This window comes from Bos indicus, chromosome 14 (genome assembly GCF_029378745.1).
Source record: "Bos indicus isolate NIAB-ARS_2022 breed Sahiwal x Tharparkar chromosome 14, NIAB-ARS_B.indTharparkar_mat_pri_1.0, whole genome shotgun sequence".
Taxonomy (NCBI): domain Eukaryota; kingdom Metazoa; phylum Chordata; class Mammalia; order Artiodactyla; family Bovidae; genus Bos; species Bos indicus.
Genome location: NC_091773.1, coordinates 55378730 through 55395061, shown reverse-complemented (window position 1 = coordinate 55395061; position 16332 = coordinate 55378730). Strand labels below are relative to the sequence as shown.

At 39.5% G+C, this 16332-nt stretch overlaps 2 protein-coding genes across 4 annotated transcripts in view; one reads left to right on the top strand and one right to left on the bottom strand.

Moving 5' to 3' along the window:
- The window catches only part of NUDCD1 (NudC domain containing 1), a 93451-nt gene extending 88881 nt beyond the window's left edge, over positions 1 to 4570 (bottom strand). Inside the window, exon 1 of one of the 2 annotated variants that reach the window (XM_070802789.1) lies at positions 4336 to 4570. In XM_070802789.1, coding sequence (XP_070658890.1) covers positions 4336 to 4453 — 118 coding nt within the window. In that variant the 5' untranslated portion in view covers positions 4454 to 4570. The remainder of the gene's footprint in view (positions 1 to 4335) is intronic. The other variant, XM_019973955.2, reaches the window with a different exon arrangement.
- A 182-nt stretch (positions 4571 to 4752) lies between these two features.
- Positions 4753 to 15101, top strand: ENY2 (ENY2 transcription and export complex 2 subunit). Of its 2 annotated transcripts, none has more exons than XM_019973835.2 (5): positions 4753 to 4845; positions 6271 to 6347; positions 10100 to 10170; positions 11375 to 11449; positions 13966 to 15101. In XM_019973835.2, the coding sequence occupies exons 2-5, from the start codon at positions 6280 to 6282 to the stop codon at positions 14040 to 14042; spliced, it is 291 nt and encodes a 96-aa protein (XP_019829394.1). In that variant the 5' UTR covers positions 4753 to 4845; positions 6271 to 6279; the 3' UTR covers positions 14043 to 15101. The 2 variants fall into 2 exon arrangements, with proteins under 2 accessions (XP_019829394.1, XP_019829393.1); XM_019973834.2 differs by having other exon boundaries at positions 4761 to 4917.
- Positions 15102 to 16332: the final 1231 nt, after the last annotated feature.

Genomic DNA, 16332 nt, shown 5'->3' with positions numbered 1-16332 from the left:
CAGCATATTTAAAAAGCAAAAAGCATCACTTTGCCAACAAAGGTCCATCTAGTCAAAGCTATGGTTTTTCCAGCAGTCATGTACTGAAGTGAGAGTTGGACCTTAAAGAAGGCTGAGTGCCAAAGAACTAATGCTTTCAAATTACAGTGCTGGAGAAGAATCTTGTGAGTCCCTTGGACAGCAAGGAGATCGAATCAGTCAATCCTAAAGGAAATTAACCCCAAATATTCATTGGAAGGACTGATGCTGAAACTCCAATACTTTGTCCAGCAAAGGTGAAGAGCCAACTCACTGGAATAGATCCTGATGCTGGGAAAGACTGAGGGCAGGAGGACAAGTGGAAGACAGAGGATGAGATGGTTAGATAGCATCACTGACTCAATGGACATGAATTTGAGCAAACTCCGGGAGATAGTGAAAGACAGGGAAGCCTGGCGTGTTGTAGTCCATGGGGTCGCAAAGAGTCAGACACAACTGAGTGACTGAACAACAAAAGCTGTTTGTTGTGTGTGATATAAAATCATCTATTACTAATCAGTCATGCTTCAGCCCCAGAGATGAAACACTGAAAGAAAAAGATGGATACAGGACTCTCAACACAGAATATAGTCTTAGCAGAGAAAACAGACACTAAATGCTGAGAAATTTGATAAAGTCTATGAAGAATCAGGTCTATGGAAAAGTACATATTCTAATTTGTAGAGATTTTATAGCATAGGTTCTAATAGTCAAGAAAGGAATCTGACTTTCTTGTAAACCAAGATGAAAAAATGGAGTATGAATTAGCTAAGTGAAAATATATACATTTACTGAGTGGAGTCTAGGGGAAAAAAAATATAAGAGAAAGGCCCAGAAATGGAATTGCTAGGTCAAAGGGCAGTAACATTTTATACAAAAGATTTTTATTGCTTAGTTCTTTGGGATAGAAAAAGACAAAGTGACATTTACTGTTTATGCAGTGTCACAGGGGGTAGCAAAGCGGGTTTTAGAACAATTTAACAACACATAAGACAAGAGAACAAAACTCAGTGCTCTGAGCTCTTCGAGTCCAGACACCCCACCTTCATTCTCACATCCCAACTGCAGAGCTTCACACAGCACAGGTGCCTGCCAACAGTTTGTTGAATTAATAAGAACCCCCTGGGCTGGTTATAAAAGAAATCAAACCATCAGGAGGAGCAGCTCAATCATCTCACACTCTCTAGAAATGGCAGTTTTTAAAAGAATTAACCTCTTCTTCATCATCCTCAAGTAATTCTTAATGAAAGCTCCTCATGTGAACTACTGCAAAGCCTCCCAACTGGTCTCCCCGTCTCCACTCCCTTCATCGTCCAAACTCAATCTCCCAGAGCCTAGGAGTGAACTTGCTGTGGTTTAGTTGCTAAGATGTATCCGATTCTTTTGCAACCCCATGGACTGTAGCCTGCCAGGCGCCTCTGTCCATGTGATTTCCCAGGCAAGAATACTAGAGTCGGTTATCGTTTCCTCCTTCAGGGGATCTTCCTGACCCAGGGATCGAACCCATGTCTCCTGCATTGGCAGGCAGATTCTTTACCTCCGAGCCACTGGGGAAGCCCCGAAGAGTGAACTCTTCAATCCCCAATTTAGTAATTTCCCTTCTCTACTTAAGACCCTAATGTAAATGACATCTCATCATCTCCACCTGTGCATCCCAAACAATAATCTAAGACCAATACTGGTGAAATGAGGGAGAAAAAGAATATCTTAGTTTTTTCACAGTGTACTCAAGAGGAATATTTATTGTGACAGTTTGCTTCCTGCTTTTTTGGTGTCAAAATATCCTTCTGATTATGAAAAGGTGGGTGAGGACATGACAGTTTTTAAGAAACAGCTCCACTAAGGAAATTAAAAAGCTGGTAAATCTATGACAGCTGAGCTTTACTTTGTAATTGCCCATGGAAAAGTCTGGGAAACACTGACTCACAGGATAAAAAAAAGCCAAAGATTAAAAAGTGCCTTCACCTATCTAAATCTTCTCACTCTCCCAGTAGATTTGTTTGCTCTTGCAAAACAGCAGTGCAGTAGTGCCCTGCACAGAGTCTAATTGTTTCCCCTTTGCTCAGGCTTTCCCAGGAATGGAATGACCTCAACAACTTCTCTCCTTCATTCAGTCTATGTACTGAGTATCGACTATGCCAACCACTGTCTCTACAGAGTGAGCACTGAGCAAAAGAGAAACACCACAGTGAGCTCCATGGAACTCACAGTCTAGTGCAGGAAACAGATATCAAATAAACAAAGAATTAAAAACTATAACAAGTACTGCCTTAAAGAGAATGGAATGAAGGTGCCCCAAATCGAAAGACTCGTCAGGAAGGTACTATAGTTCAGGCGAGAGATATCAATGATTTGGACCAGGGTAGAGGCATGGAGAAGACAAGATTTTGAGTTGACAGGCTTTGCTGAGAAACTGAATAGGAGATTATCTCGCTGTCCCTCACTGTGCACACTGTTGAACCATGGTAGGCAAGGCATGAGCAGGGATAAGGGAAGAAAACTCAAGGAGTTGCAGGAACGGCAGACACATTTACTGTCTCCTGACTGGCACAGCAGCCGTAGAAACAGACACACTATTTTCTCTTCTCATGGTTCACCTAGCGGACACAGCTATAACGCAGCAGCAACGGCTTCTCAGGTGATGCTTATACAGGGCACTGAACGTGCACAGTACAATAAATGGTCTCAGCTGTTATGTAACTACGTATTCACAAAACGTGGGCAAGAGCGAGAGGCCGTGTGGTGAGAGTCTGATCACTGCTAATTTGCTCCTTCCCTACAGAGGTTAAAAAAACAAGAAATACACCAAAGATAAAGCACAAACGACTATGTCGACCTGCGTTAGAAGTCTTCCCATACATACCCACTCTGCGCTTGATTATACTACTTGCTTTGGCCAGTGGAACAGCAGCAAACTTACTGCGAGCAGAGCCTGAAAAAACTCTTGTGCACTGCTTGTCTCTTGGAATAAGCCTGTGGCAGCCTGCTGGATGAGACCATATGGAGGAAAACCAAGAAGGGAGCATCTGAAACCATCTTACAGCAGCCTATAGCCAGAGAACACCAAATGTATGAGAAAGCTGAGTTATGACTAGAGCCGCCTAGCTAACCTGTAGACTTATAAGCACTAATAACTGCTTACTGTTTTGAGCCACTGAGTTTTGAGGTGGTTTTTTAATGCAAGGCTAAATAACATGGAGTTATTATTTATTTATGTAAGGTGGGAGAAAGGGAATGAAAAGAAACAGCAAGCTTATTTTTTCTTATCCTGATCAACTCCTACCTACTCTTTACAGCGCAACTGAGATATCAACTCCCTCATCTAGAAGCTTTCCTAGATGTCTCTGGCCGGTTTGAGAAACATGGAAACACCATCACTATGTTTTGTACATATCCTGATCACTGCCTTACCACATCCTCCTGTAACTATCAGCTTACACTTTTCTTCCTAGCTAGACAATAGCAACTTTACATTACTGTGTCATATTCATCTTTATTGTATCAGCATGTACATAAAACAGGCTCTCAAGAGAGGTTGCTGAGTTTCTATAATTTATACATTAAACGAATAAACCCTTACTTGATACTATAAAACCTATTAACTCTAGATTATCGCTCAAAGTGTGATCCACTGACATGAATCAGAATCAGCAGGATTGTGTATCAAAAATGCAATCTCTGGGCTCTTTATCGTCAACTAAAATGCCACTCGTTACATTGTAAAAACATGGATGATTATTCCCGCCACCGACAGATAAAATAAGTAGAAGTGTGGATACTAAACCAACTCGTCTCCAATTTTTTCTCGAGATGTAGAGAAAAGTCCTACGACAGAGTCCTCAATCTGACAGCCTATAAATGCAACGGAGTTTCTCTTCTAAGAATTGGGTCTCAGCCAGAGGACAGGAGCAGAAGGTCTTCCAAAGAGGTGTGGCTTCTCAACGCACACAGGGGATGCTCCAAGAGCAAAGCCTGTCCTGAGCACTCTCTGCAGCAGGAAATCAGACCAGGACCGACAGGCGGGCCGGGCCTAGGCAGTACCTCGGGCAGGCTCTCGGAGCCCGGGCAGCAGAGCCGAGGGCGGAACCCACGGTCCTGCTACGCCAGAGCCACTGGAAAGCGGCTCCCTAGGGGGTCGGGGAAGGGAGTCATTCTCCAGAGAAAGCCATGGTAAACCCCAGCCCGGCTTGACCGTGAGGAAAGTCACAGTCGCCTGGCTAGCCTAAGTCAAAAAAGAAGAAAATGAAGAATGGGTCGCGCCGAAGGAAACCGAAAGGTGAACGGAACAGAGGGCGAGAGGGTGCCGCCGCTTCCCACCTGCGTCAAGTTCCAGCTGGTAAGAAGGCAGAGGTTCGAGGGAGAGCTTGTAACTCTCGAAGCGGGGATCCAGCAGTGGTCTCTTCACCCGCAGGGAGCAATTAGCGGCCACCTCCATCGCCTTCCAGGGGCCCAGCGTGAGAATTAGTAAAGCTCTCGTTGAAAGGTCCGCGCTTCCCTGGGAGTACTGTGGCTTGGAGGCGGCGTGGTTCTCATCCCAGAAAACACTGCGGCGCAGCGTGCCTTCTGGGAAATGTAGTGCCCGCGAGAAAGTTGCCTCTGTTGCATGCTGGGATATGTAGTCTTTCGTGAACTCAATGCCCATGCGACAGCAGGATCTGGACTCTCTTACCCAGAAGGCTGAGCGACCAAGAGGCGGCCCGCGCTGATTAAATTCTCACTTTATAGGCAGGGTAGCGAGACCCCGCCCCGGAAATGCGTGTGCTAGCTTTCTGTGTGCTTAGGTGCCCGAGCTACTGAGGGTCTAGGTCCGGGCAGCCGAAGAGTGTGGTAGGTAACGGTCGTCAGCGCAAGGGTCATTTCGTCGCTGGGAAGGGACGGCCCTCGCCCGCGGTGATGGTGGTGAGCTATGCCCGTGGTCCTCAGGGCCGGGACCCGGGCCCAGCCCAGGCTCCTTTCGATGTGCTGTCTTTCGTTAGCTTCCCCGACCCGCGCTCGCGGGCCTGTAGGGCTCTCCGACAGGGCGTGCTACCGGAGTTGGCCTGAAGCCAGTCCTCGCTTTGTTTTCTGGCTCCTCCCCTCCCGCCTCTCCCGCTGTCTCCGCCCTATTCTATTTTCCGTAAGAATGTCTGAACTGGGAGGGATCCCCTAGCGCCCTTGTTTTACCAGTGAGAAAACTGAGGCCTTTTAAGAATTGACTTGTCCAAGGTCACTATCCGTAGAGTCGGGCCGAAGGCAGGATCGAGTTCAGTATTCTAGGGAAGGTCCTGACTATAGATCTTAGTGTTATTTTGAAAATGTTAGCCTCCAACTGCAAAGGCAAACATATCCTAGTTCTTTCTCAACCTCTCCTTTTTCCTGTTGCATTAAAGAAAAAACACAACTCTGAAAACTCACCGCCACTCTCAGTTTTCTTAAAGGCGGCGAGTTGGGAGACAACAAAAGTTCTCAAGGTAGTGACAGATAAGTAGGGTAACGTTGGCTTATTCCAAGTTTTACAACTTAACCTTCCTCTTATTTCTACACCGCTTTGGTTGTCTGTTTTTACTGAAAATTGAGAATTTTCTAAGTTAGGAATTTATTTGAGGTTTCTTTTTTCTTTATGCCAACCTGCAAGTTTTGATAAAGAACATACACACCCACACACAGCTAGTTTGGCGGTTGTAATTCTGTACATCCTAGTGAAAAGTAAAGTGCTTAAGAGCCTTACCTGGAAATTTTGTCACCAACTGTACTTAATCTTTTATTGATATTCAGGTTATATAGCTTCCCCCAAATTTTGAATGCATTTAATTTAACAGTCAGTTGTTATGTGCTTGTAAAGTATTTGGGGGCTTCTGGGGTCACAGTATCTGAGTTCACTTTTCTATCTTGGTTCCTCAGTTTCCTCACCTGTAAAATATAAACTGTGTTAATACTACTTACATAAAAGAATAAGATCTGGGAATTAAATGAGATAAAAACAGATTAGCTCAGTGCCAGGCACATATGCATTTAACAAATGTACAGTAATTGTTATTATCCAAAGACTTATTAATGAAGGGTACATGGTGGGGGGGAAATTGTAAAGTTCATCATTATGACTTCTTGGGAAACAGTAAATAATATTAGAGTAATGACATTATCAACACAATGTTGAAATTTATCACCCCTTCAGTTGATAGAATGTTAAGTCTGTTGAGGTGCTAGCCTAGAGGATTTAGAAGACAATGCTTTGTAAGTGTTCTATATCTGAAAATACATGTTGATGTTCAGGTTAGCAAGATGAACAAAGATGCGCAGATGAGAGCAGCGATTAACCAAAAGTTGATAGAAACTGGAGAAAGAGAACGGTAAGTAATAGATTGTATTAATAAATTACATTTAACATCTTTAAATTATAACTTTGTTTTATTACAAGAATCTAGTTATCAAGTAACAATACTGATGTTAGTAGAAATAATTACAGAAAATTGAGATTATTCAAAACTTCAATTCCTAACATCAATTTAAAAAAAAAATGCTTAGGTCTGTTCAATATGGCAAGACTTGGAGGGAAGTGAATCATGTACAAAGATGAACAGGAAATGACTCTCAAAAAATGTGTAACTAAAGGAGAAGAAAAATACATACCCAAATAACTGCTGTTGGAGATAAAATGTTGCCTAGTTTTAAGAGAGAGTCAACATAATGGAACCAGTTTCAGTTACCAAGGTCTCATATCCTCAGAGTGCATTTGCTGTTCTTACTCTCTGAAATATTCTTTCCCCCCATCTTTAAGTAATTCGAGCTCATTATCAGGTTTTAATTTAAATATCATCTCTTCCAGGAATCTGTTAATTCCCAAATACCTTGTTCTGTCATAGCATTTAATTACTTTGTATTATACTGGCCTACTTTGCTAGTTTGTATAAGTAGAGTTTCTCCACAGCAGAAACTGTATACCCAGCATCATACCTAGCATATAATTGGCCAAGTAAACATCTGAAGAATGAACAGGTTTCCACGTGCAGAGGAGAGGCTAAAGAATCAAAAAAAGGCTTCCAGGAGCAGGGTGATAAATTGTATGAGAGAAACCTAAGAGGGAACTTTCAGCTTCTACCTGGAGATTAAAATGATCAGTGAAGTCTCCCAGAATGGTGGAAGTGTTACTTCACCTGGGAGAGAAGAATTAGTGGTTCCCCAGCACAGTAAAAGAGAAAGGACAGTCTGGGCAGATGGAAACAAATATGCAAAGTCAAAGAAATTTGTTCTAATATGATAATATTCTGGGGGAACTGTGCAATTAAAATGTGAAAGACAGTAGACAGGAGAAATGTGGTTTTTGTATAATCAGAAATCTTTCCATTAAAAAGGATGAGAAACTAGCTCAACTAATGGAAATGTATAATATTGTGTTACTAAAAGTCTAGGGTTTGAAGGTACTTCAGGCACCACTGGGTCCAGTCTCTCAAAAATTGTCAGCAAAAATATGTCTTTATTTTCCTATCTCATATCTGCTTTCCTCTGTTGGCTTTATTTTCCAGAAGGCACTACGCACAAAGTGGCAGGAATTAGGAACTCAAAATTTACATCTCCAGCTAAGACTACCTTTCTCCTAGTCGTTTTAGCAATGTACTTAACTTGGTTACATCCTTGTTCAGTAATAGGCCATTCATGATCCACCTTGCCTAGCTCACATTTCCATTGCTAGAGCCCCTACCCAGATTTCTCACACTGGAGTTGTAGAGTGTATTTACTGTCAAAGAAATGGCAGAAAAATAGGTGGTAGGTTTGCAAAAACATTTGTTGACTTATCCTTGGATGGTGGGAGGCATTAAAAAATTTTAAGAGGCTGACTAGATCGTGTTGCACTTTAGGAATGTTATTTTGGCAGTGTGAAGGAGATTTGAAGGACTAAAGATAGATTGTGAAGATAGTATCAGGAGAAAAGTAAAAGAGCAAAAAAGGAAAGAACTTACAGTTTGTTAGTTTTTTTTTTTTTTAAGTAAAATCAACAACCCTTGATATGAGGAATGAGGAGGAAGAAAGCCTCTAGAACAGTGCCTTGGGAAACCAAGAGGATAGTATGGCCAGTAGTGGCTATAGGGGATTATGTATTGTTTTTCATTTGTCTTCATTCACATAGCTTTAAGTTACTGAGTTTCTACCATTTGCCATGTCCTGTTAAGGTCTGAAGATACAACAGTGAACAAAATGAAGTCTGTTCTTTTATACTGCTTACATTCTAATGGAAGGAGACAGAAAATACATGTGCAGTGTGTCAGATGGTGAGGAGTTCTAGAGGAAAAATAAAGCAGAGAATAATCAGGTGTGTTATAGAAAGGAAAACAAGTAGACCTCACTGATAAAGAGATCAGAAAGATTTGAGGGAGTGGGGAGACTCAAGAGCCATGGTCCTGAGACAGTATGCCTGGCTTTTTTTTCTTTGGCCATGTTTCACACGCCTTGTGGGACCTTAGTCCCTCATCAGGGATGGAACCCAGGGCCCTACAGTGAAAGCACCGAGTCCTAATCACTGCACTGCCAGGACATTCCCTTGCCTGGCCTTTTGAGGAACCCATGGAAGCCACTGAGACTGAGTCAGTTGGGAAGAGAGAAACAGTAAAGTCAGAGACATCGCTGGGGAGGGGGCAAACCATGCAGGGTCTCTTAGGCTATAGTAAAGACTGGAAATTGCATTCGGAGTAAGCTGGGAGATCCCTGGAGGGTTTTGAGCAGGGAGAGGAGAAGGAAGTGCAGAGGGAAAGTGGCAGGGAACAAGTCAGAGGCTTTGGCAGCAGTCCAGTCAGAAGAAGATGGTGGCTTGAACTAGCTAGTAATGGCAGAGGTGGTGAAAAGCATTTGAATTTCAGGTATATGTTTAAAAACTGGAACCAGTAGGATGTGCTTATAGATTGGATATTAGTGTTATCAAAATTACTGAGTGAAGGAGGCTGCCAAGGTTTTTAGCCTGAGCACCAAGACGAATGGAGTTGCCTTTCTGGTAAGAACAGCTTGAGGTGGAAGAGAAGCAAGAGTTGGGTTTTGGCCCTATTAAGATTAAATGACTTAATTAAACATCAAGATGGAAATGTCACGTAGTAGATGTTAGGAGTATTGAAAAAGAAGCAGTTTGGCTTGTGACTCGACATGTTTAAGCTGAGAAATGAGATGGTTTGGGTTGAAGATTGAGGCTTTGTAACAGTAGGTTTTGCAGAAGATAAAATATTTTTTTGCACCCATGATGTCATCAGTTGTAATACATACCATTATTTTTTTAACCATTAAGAAAAGAAAATACTGCCAATTAAATTATGATAGGCAGGCCAATGACTGAATTGTTAAAATGTGGGAAAGTACAGTCTTAGAATTAATGAAATACCATAGTTAATGTAGTAACTAAAGTTTTTCCCTGGTGGTTCAGACGGTAAAGAATCTGCCTGCAATGCAGAAGACGTGGGTTCAATCCCTGGGTTGGGAAGATCCCCTGGAGAAAGAAAAGGCTATCCACTCCAGTATTCTTGCCTGGAGAATTCCATGGACAGAGGAGCCTGGCAGGCTACAGTCCATGGGGTCACAGAGAGTCCGACATGACATGACTGAGCTACTAACATATAACTAATGTATAATTTAGAAGGGTAATGAGAAAAAGGGAAGGGGAAGTCTATAAGGTTGAGATATAATGGGGCAGTAAGATAGTTAATGGTTAAGAATTTGTAGTTAAAGAATGGATTCTGGGGTTTGAAGCTTTCAAAAGTATAGCTGCTTCAAACTCAACTAATACCCTTTTGAAGTTGTACAAAACCCACAATATTCCTGTTGGTGGAGGGAAGTAGAAAGTGTGTAAGAAGGGCCAACTAGGGTTTCTTAAGAAGTATTGTGTCCCATCCACTTGACTGAATTTTATTGATGATGAAAATGAGGCTCAGCATTTAAATTGACTCACATAAGATCAAAGAACTTTTTAGTGATAGAACCAAGATTAGGCCATGGTTAAATTAAAAGTTTTGTAACCAGAAGGCAGGGGATTTTTCATTGAACAGTGAAGCTTTGCTTCAAACATTCCTGTGTAAGATACTGTACGCTGCTGTAGTTTAATTAGGAAACACTTCTTTTTCAACAGCCTCAAAGAGTTGCTGAGAGCTAAATTAATTGAATGTGGCTGGAAGGATCAGTTGAAGGCACACTGTAAAGGTAATCAGTTTCATTTAGAAGATAAGCTAATTCCATTGCTCTCAACTGTGTGGGTCTGAAATTCACTAGAAAAAATTATAATCAGTGTTTTAAGATATATTGCTTGCTCAAGCATAGTTTTACACAAATAGAAAATTGAATCATGTGGTATAGACTACTTGCACTGAGTGATCATATGTAGATCTGTTGCTTAAATTTTAGAAATGTTTCTTTTTGTTTCTCTTAAAACAATTGAGGCAAGATTTCCTCTGGCATGAAATATCCCACCTTTCTCAGTGTGCCTACTGGAAGTGAAACATTAGTGATTCCTAGTCAGTTTTTCTTAATAATATGTTGAGCATGTTATGGCTGGCAGACTTATAGAAATATTATCTCCTGTCTTTAACAGTGTTATTTTTGAAAAAAATCATCTATAAAAGCTCTTAGAAAATTACTTATATTTTTTAAATTATAAAATGGAAGCTTGTTAAATTACTGGGTATTGATGATGATGCCATTAGCTAGATTCCACAAGTCACTAAGGTGAGCCTCCTTCCTTTCTGGCTCAGCTTTTGGCATGTTGGAATTCTGGATATTTATAATGAATTCTCATTGTAATGGTTTCTACAAATGATAATGATAATAGAGGCTTTATATCATTAATCCAAAGAAGGCAATGTGCCAAATTAACAAAAGCATAGACTTCAAGGTCAAATAGACCTTCGGTGTAAGACTGGAGCTGGATTTCAAGTCGTGTTTGAATGAGTTATTTAATTTTTAAGCATTACTTGCCTCACTTTCAAAGTGGGGAAAATGCCCAGGCCATTAGATAATCATGAATATTAAATATTGCAAAGCACCCAGCACATAATAGGGGTCCAGTAAGTGTTAACTCCTTTCCTCCTCCTCCTCCTCTTGGTCCAACATAGAGAAGAGAACAAATGAGTTGTTCCATATTTTAATTTTGGACAATTTGAATTTACAGTTCAAATTCATTCTACTTGTTACAACTATTTGTCTTATGTTTTGAATCTAGTGAATACATGCTGTGTTTAAGGTTGAACTAAATCTTCATTAGAAAGAAAAAAAGAAGTGTCCTCTTTTTTTTTTTTTTTTAAAGACCAGTCTGGACTCTAAAAACATGATCTTAACCCTTCCTCTATGAAAATCTTTCTTACAGATAATGATTTTAAATGATATGATTTGTTTTTTGCTTTTGCATAAGAGGTAATTAAAGAAAAGGGACTAGAACACGTTACTGTTGATGACTTGGTGGCTGAAATCACACCAAAAGGCAGAGGTAAGGAATACAAATGTGTGAAAGGAAATGTAGGCTAAGACATGATTTGTTTTCTCTCTTGCTGGTTCAGGTTTTCTTTTCTTTTTAACAGGGAAAAGCACTCTTTCTAAAATTATGTGGGTATACTTGCATCTTCTCTTTGGGAAGAGTTATAGTTGCCTCGCCAACTTTCTTGCAGTTTTGAGTAACAAACGAGGTGTAAAATGTTTTGTACTCGTATAACAATATACACATGTAAGTTGATATGGTTGTTAAAACAGATAATTTCTTAAATTTTGGATTTTTTATAGAGGCAAATATTACCGGAAGCTAGGATTTGTAAAGTTTAGCCTTATGTGTAATAATTCAGTGTTTTACAGCAGTCCCTGAGTCATTGCTCGCTTTCCTTATTAAAAATAAACAAAGTTGTCTTCTTGGGTGTCTAATTAAGAATCTGGTAGCTCCGTAACTTCATGATTGAGTAATTCATGTTTAAGACTCACTTCAGCTGCCTTCTAAATTTCTCCCTTTAATGCCTTGTTAAGAGAAATCAAAAGAAACAGAGGAAATAATGTTAAGTCTATATGTAATAATTAGGTGTAACTAGATTATTTTCATTTATTTTGAGGAAGGCGGTAGCGGGTGGTTGTAGTTATAAGTGGAAGCAGGTAAATTAGATAACCCATTAGTTGTTTCCTCACACAGAAGAAGTAAAAAGAATTAAAGTGTGAAAAGTAAATCACTTTAAAATTATTACCAGAGAATACTAGGCCCCTGAATTGCTACCACCTGGAAAGAGCTACAGTATCCCACGGTCCTTTCCAGCCATCTTTTAAAACATAACTTTGTCAGTCAATCATATTTTGGGGTGGGGCAGTATTTATTGCCCTCCCCATGGATTTATATTTTTAAATAAATTTCTGTGTTTTGTTTCGACTTTTCTTCTGTAATTTTTGCTTAATCTGTTAACATTTAGGAAGTAAATCTGTTAACAGGGTAGAAATTATCTCTGCATTTCCTTCAGTGCTTGTGTGTTGGATATTTCAATCCCTTATAGCTCCCCTGCTAGAGAATTAGCAAAAAAGAAAAGTAAAAATAAATCTTTTCTTTTCATTGTTAAGAAAGTATTTTTTAAATTAACATATGGTAAAATTGACCCTTTTTTAGTGTCAGTTCTGTGAACTTTGTACACATGTATAGATTCGTAGTAAAAGACTCCCTCAAGCTATTCCTTTCTAGTCACACCTCATCTGTAACCCCAAGGCAGCTGATCTGTTCTCAGTCATCATAATTTTGAGTAAAAGTGTATTTAATATACATATTGATCACATTTCCAGTGGACTTAATTATGTAGTCCTTATTTCTCGGCAGGTTTATACTAAATTTATAAAGAGGAGTATTTGTCTTACTTGATTTCTGTCATTTGTGGAATTTTTTGTAGAAATATTGAACTATATCTGAAGATTTCATTTCCTCTGGATTCAAGCAAATAACATTAGAAGTTAAAGTTAATTCCTTCTTGTCCTTATTTATTAGTAGCCAAAAGGGAGGGAAATAGTGTAGATTTGATAACTGACATTTAATATTAAGTTTCAAGGATCAGGGCTCCCCCCACCTTTTTTTTTTCAGCTGTGCCTTGCAGCCTCTGGGATCTCAGTTCCCCAGCAAGGGAACGGACCTGGGCCAAATGGCGGTGAAGCCTGCAATCCTAACCACTAGGCCACCAGGGAACTCCCATTTCCCCATTTTTGGTTTAATATTCAGAGTAGATAATATAGTCAGTCACGATTCAAGATTTGAAACATGAACATATGACAGAAACAACTATTGTTGAAGCTCTTGCATCTTTGTTGATTCAAGAGAATTATATGCATTTATTTCAATACAGAATCACCAAATTATCTCCCCAAATATGCTGTATCAATTTATTCTCCCACCAGCCAATGTAACAGGGCCAGTTTTCCCTCAGTCTTGCCAATGCATATATTAGTGACCTTTGGATTTTAGCCAATCTGATTGGTAAAACATGCTATCTGAATGGTAGTTTTAATTTTCATTTCTGTTGTGAGGTTAAATTCTTTTGACATTCAAGAACTGTGTGCTTCTCCTTTCATCATTTTTCTGTGAGCCTGCTGATCTTTTTCCTATCAAGTTGAAGAAATTGTATAGTAGAGAGATTACCCTGTTTTTGTAAGAGTGCTTTCTCTGTTTTTTTGTTTGATTTTAACCAGGCTTATTAAATTGCATTTGAATCAGATTTAGCAATCTTTTACAGCCTCTCTTTCAGAAAGGCCTTTTCTATTCCTAGTGTAAAGAATTTTCACATGTGAATTATATTTTTAGGTATTGGATAGTTCTTTCAAACAATAAATTTCAAATATACTTTATTATCTCAGATGTCTTTATTTTTTTTTTATTGAAGCGTGAGGGTTACTTATGAAATTTCACTTGGTAATCCTGAATAAAATACCAGATCTCAAATTGATAAATATTAATTGGAATCATCTTACTCTTATGTTTTTATTTTTATATTTCAGCCCTGGTACCTGACAGTGTAAAGAAGGAACTCCTACAAAGAATAAGAACATTCCTTGCTCAGCATGCCAGCCTTTAAGATTGAATTAGATTGTGTTGTTTTGTGGTTTTATTTCTAAAGTAAAACTTGCCATAAATTAGGAATCGATTTCCCAAAATAAAATCCTTTTTTGTATGATGGTATACAGTTTTCAGTAATGATGTATACATTGTATTGATTTTTTTCCCTAAATGTGTTATTTTAATAAATATCTCATGAATGAGTTTGAAGTTTCCTTGGATTTTGGAATAAATGGGACTTTATTAATAATTCATCAGATTTGTTGAGAGAAAAGTCAGCAATTAATATAGTTTAAGTGTTAAGTATGTAAATGTTAAGTAAGCACATCTCTGTACTAACAATTTAGGAGAAGTAAGCAGCCTCTTCTGATTGTTTGGATGTAGTATATGCCTCTTTTGAATCCCTATATTTTATAATATATGTCCCATCTTGTACTATGGATACCTTATTTCTTATTTGTTATAACGCTGAGGGTTAGGACTGGGTCTTACTCATCTTTATGTGCCTTCCTTATTCCTCAAAGAATTTACCATCTTACTGGAAGAGAGAACATTTGCAAAGTGGCTCCGTACCAAGCTCCTCTCACATACTCTACTCATCTGAACTTTGAAAGCAGAAACTAAATTGCATCCCCACATACTAAGGTCAAGAACGAACTAATGGGAAATAATCTCCATCCATAGCTTTACTCTGACATCAAGATTGCCAAATCCATGGACTTTTGTCTGTTCTTACGTGAGCTCTGCTGGAAAATGAGAATGTTGACCATCCTGCCGCTTGGAACTCTTCCTACTTCTCACGTTGTTTAGACCTCCCACTGGAACCTCCTTCTGTTTCTTGCGGATACCTTTCGCTATATGGAACTTTAAATAATGATGTTTCTTAGTGCTCCCTCTGGGCCCTCTGCCTAATGATATGATTTCCTGGGCAGATTCCAGGAAACTTGGGTCGGACGATGGCTTCAAATACTAACAAATTGATAAATGGTAAACTGCATCTCCAGCCCAGCCTCAGGATCCATATACTCAACTGCTATGGATCAGCTTCCTTGAATGTTCCATAAACACCTCAAACTGATCACACCTAAGAGTGATTTTTTTTTTTCCTCTAGTAACTGCCCATACTGTGTTTCTCTTCTGTCTGAATGATTCTCCCAGACATACAGATTACCTGAAAGTGTTAGTTGCTCAGTCGTGTCCGACTCTCTGCAACCTCTCGGACTGCAGCCCACCAGCCTCCTCTGGGATTCTCCAGGCAACAATGCTGGAGTGGGTAGCCACTCCCTTCTCCAGGGGATCTTCCCGACCCAGGGATTGAACCAGGGTGTCCTGCATTGCAGGCATATTCTTTACCATTTGAGCCACCAGATTACTTGAACTTGTTAAAACACTGATTCTGAAGGTAAGGAATATGGCACCAGATTGTGTATTTCAGACAGGCTTCTCAAATGTGCTCATGCTGGTAATCAAGACCATTTTGAGTGTCACAAGATTGTAAATTGTCAACTACCTGCCCTCTTAGGCCCTCTTAAGTTCAAGCCCAGATTATTGCAGTAGGCTCTTAATATTTCCTTGTTTCAGTTGCTCCATGCCTCCTCCAATATATCTTCCACATTACTGCCTAAGTGACCTTATTAAAATTTCAAGCCTGGTCATTTTTATTCCCCTACTTGAGATTTCTCAATGGGTAAAGTTCAAGCTCAGCCATATCACCTAGGCTCCTCTTGAACTGCCATTTACTTATTTCTCTGGTTAAGAGTCCCAAAAAGGGCCAAGTTGCTATATCTATTTGTATATCAATGGTATATTGATATATAAAATGGTATATTGATATATAAAGATATATATATCTTTGTATACATTGATATACAGTAGAAAATCCACCAAACTGGGTAGCCCTCCTACCTAACTCATTCCTACTTGCCTTTCAGAATTCAGCTTGTTGCCAGCATATTCTGATGTTTCTTGCTCTGTTTCGATTCCCTACCACTTTTTCTATGAGAAGCACCTGTTCCTGATTTCAACACCGTGGTTTTCCAACTTGAGCATGCAACTCCTGGAGGGGAAAAAACTTGACTTTATTTTGTATGATACTTATTTGTGGGTGAATGGACAAAGCAATTAACACATGAATGAACTAGTGAACAAACATGGGAGCAAAAAAGGTAACAATACAGTTGAGTGCAGATGAGGAAAGCATTCATGTTAATTTTTGGATCATGCTCTAGAGATAACAAATTTCTGATGAATTTATATTTTAAGTGTAGTCATTGAACGAACTGGACTTAATTATGAAAATTTGAGTCCAA

What these genes read in the sequence shown, in the direction of transcription:
- ENY2 (XM_019973834.2), top strand. An exon ending in GTTGAAGGCACACTGTAAAG is followed by an intron (nt 10,171 to 11,374) that starts GTAATCAGTTTC and finishes CTTTTGCATAAG; the next exon opens with AGGTAATTAAAGAAAAGGGA. An exon ending in AATCACACCAAAAGGCAGAG is followed by an intron (nt 11,450 to 13,965) that starts GTAAGGAATACA and finishes TTTATATTTCAG; the next exon opens with CCCTGGTACCTGACAGTGTA.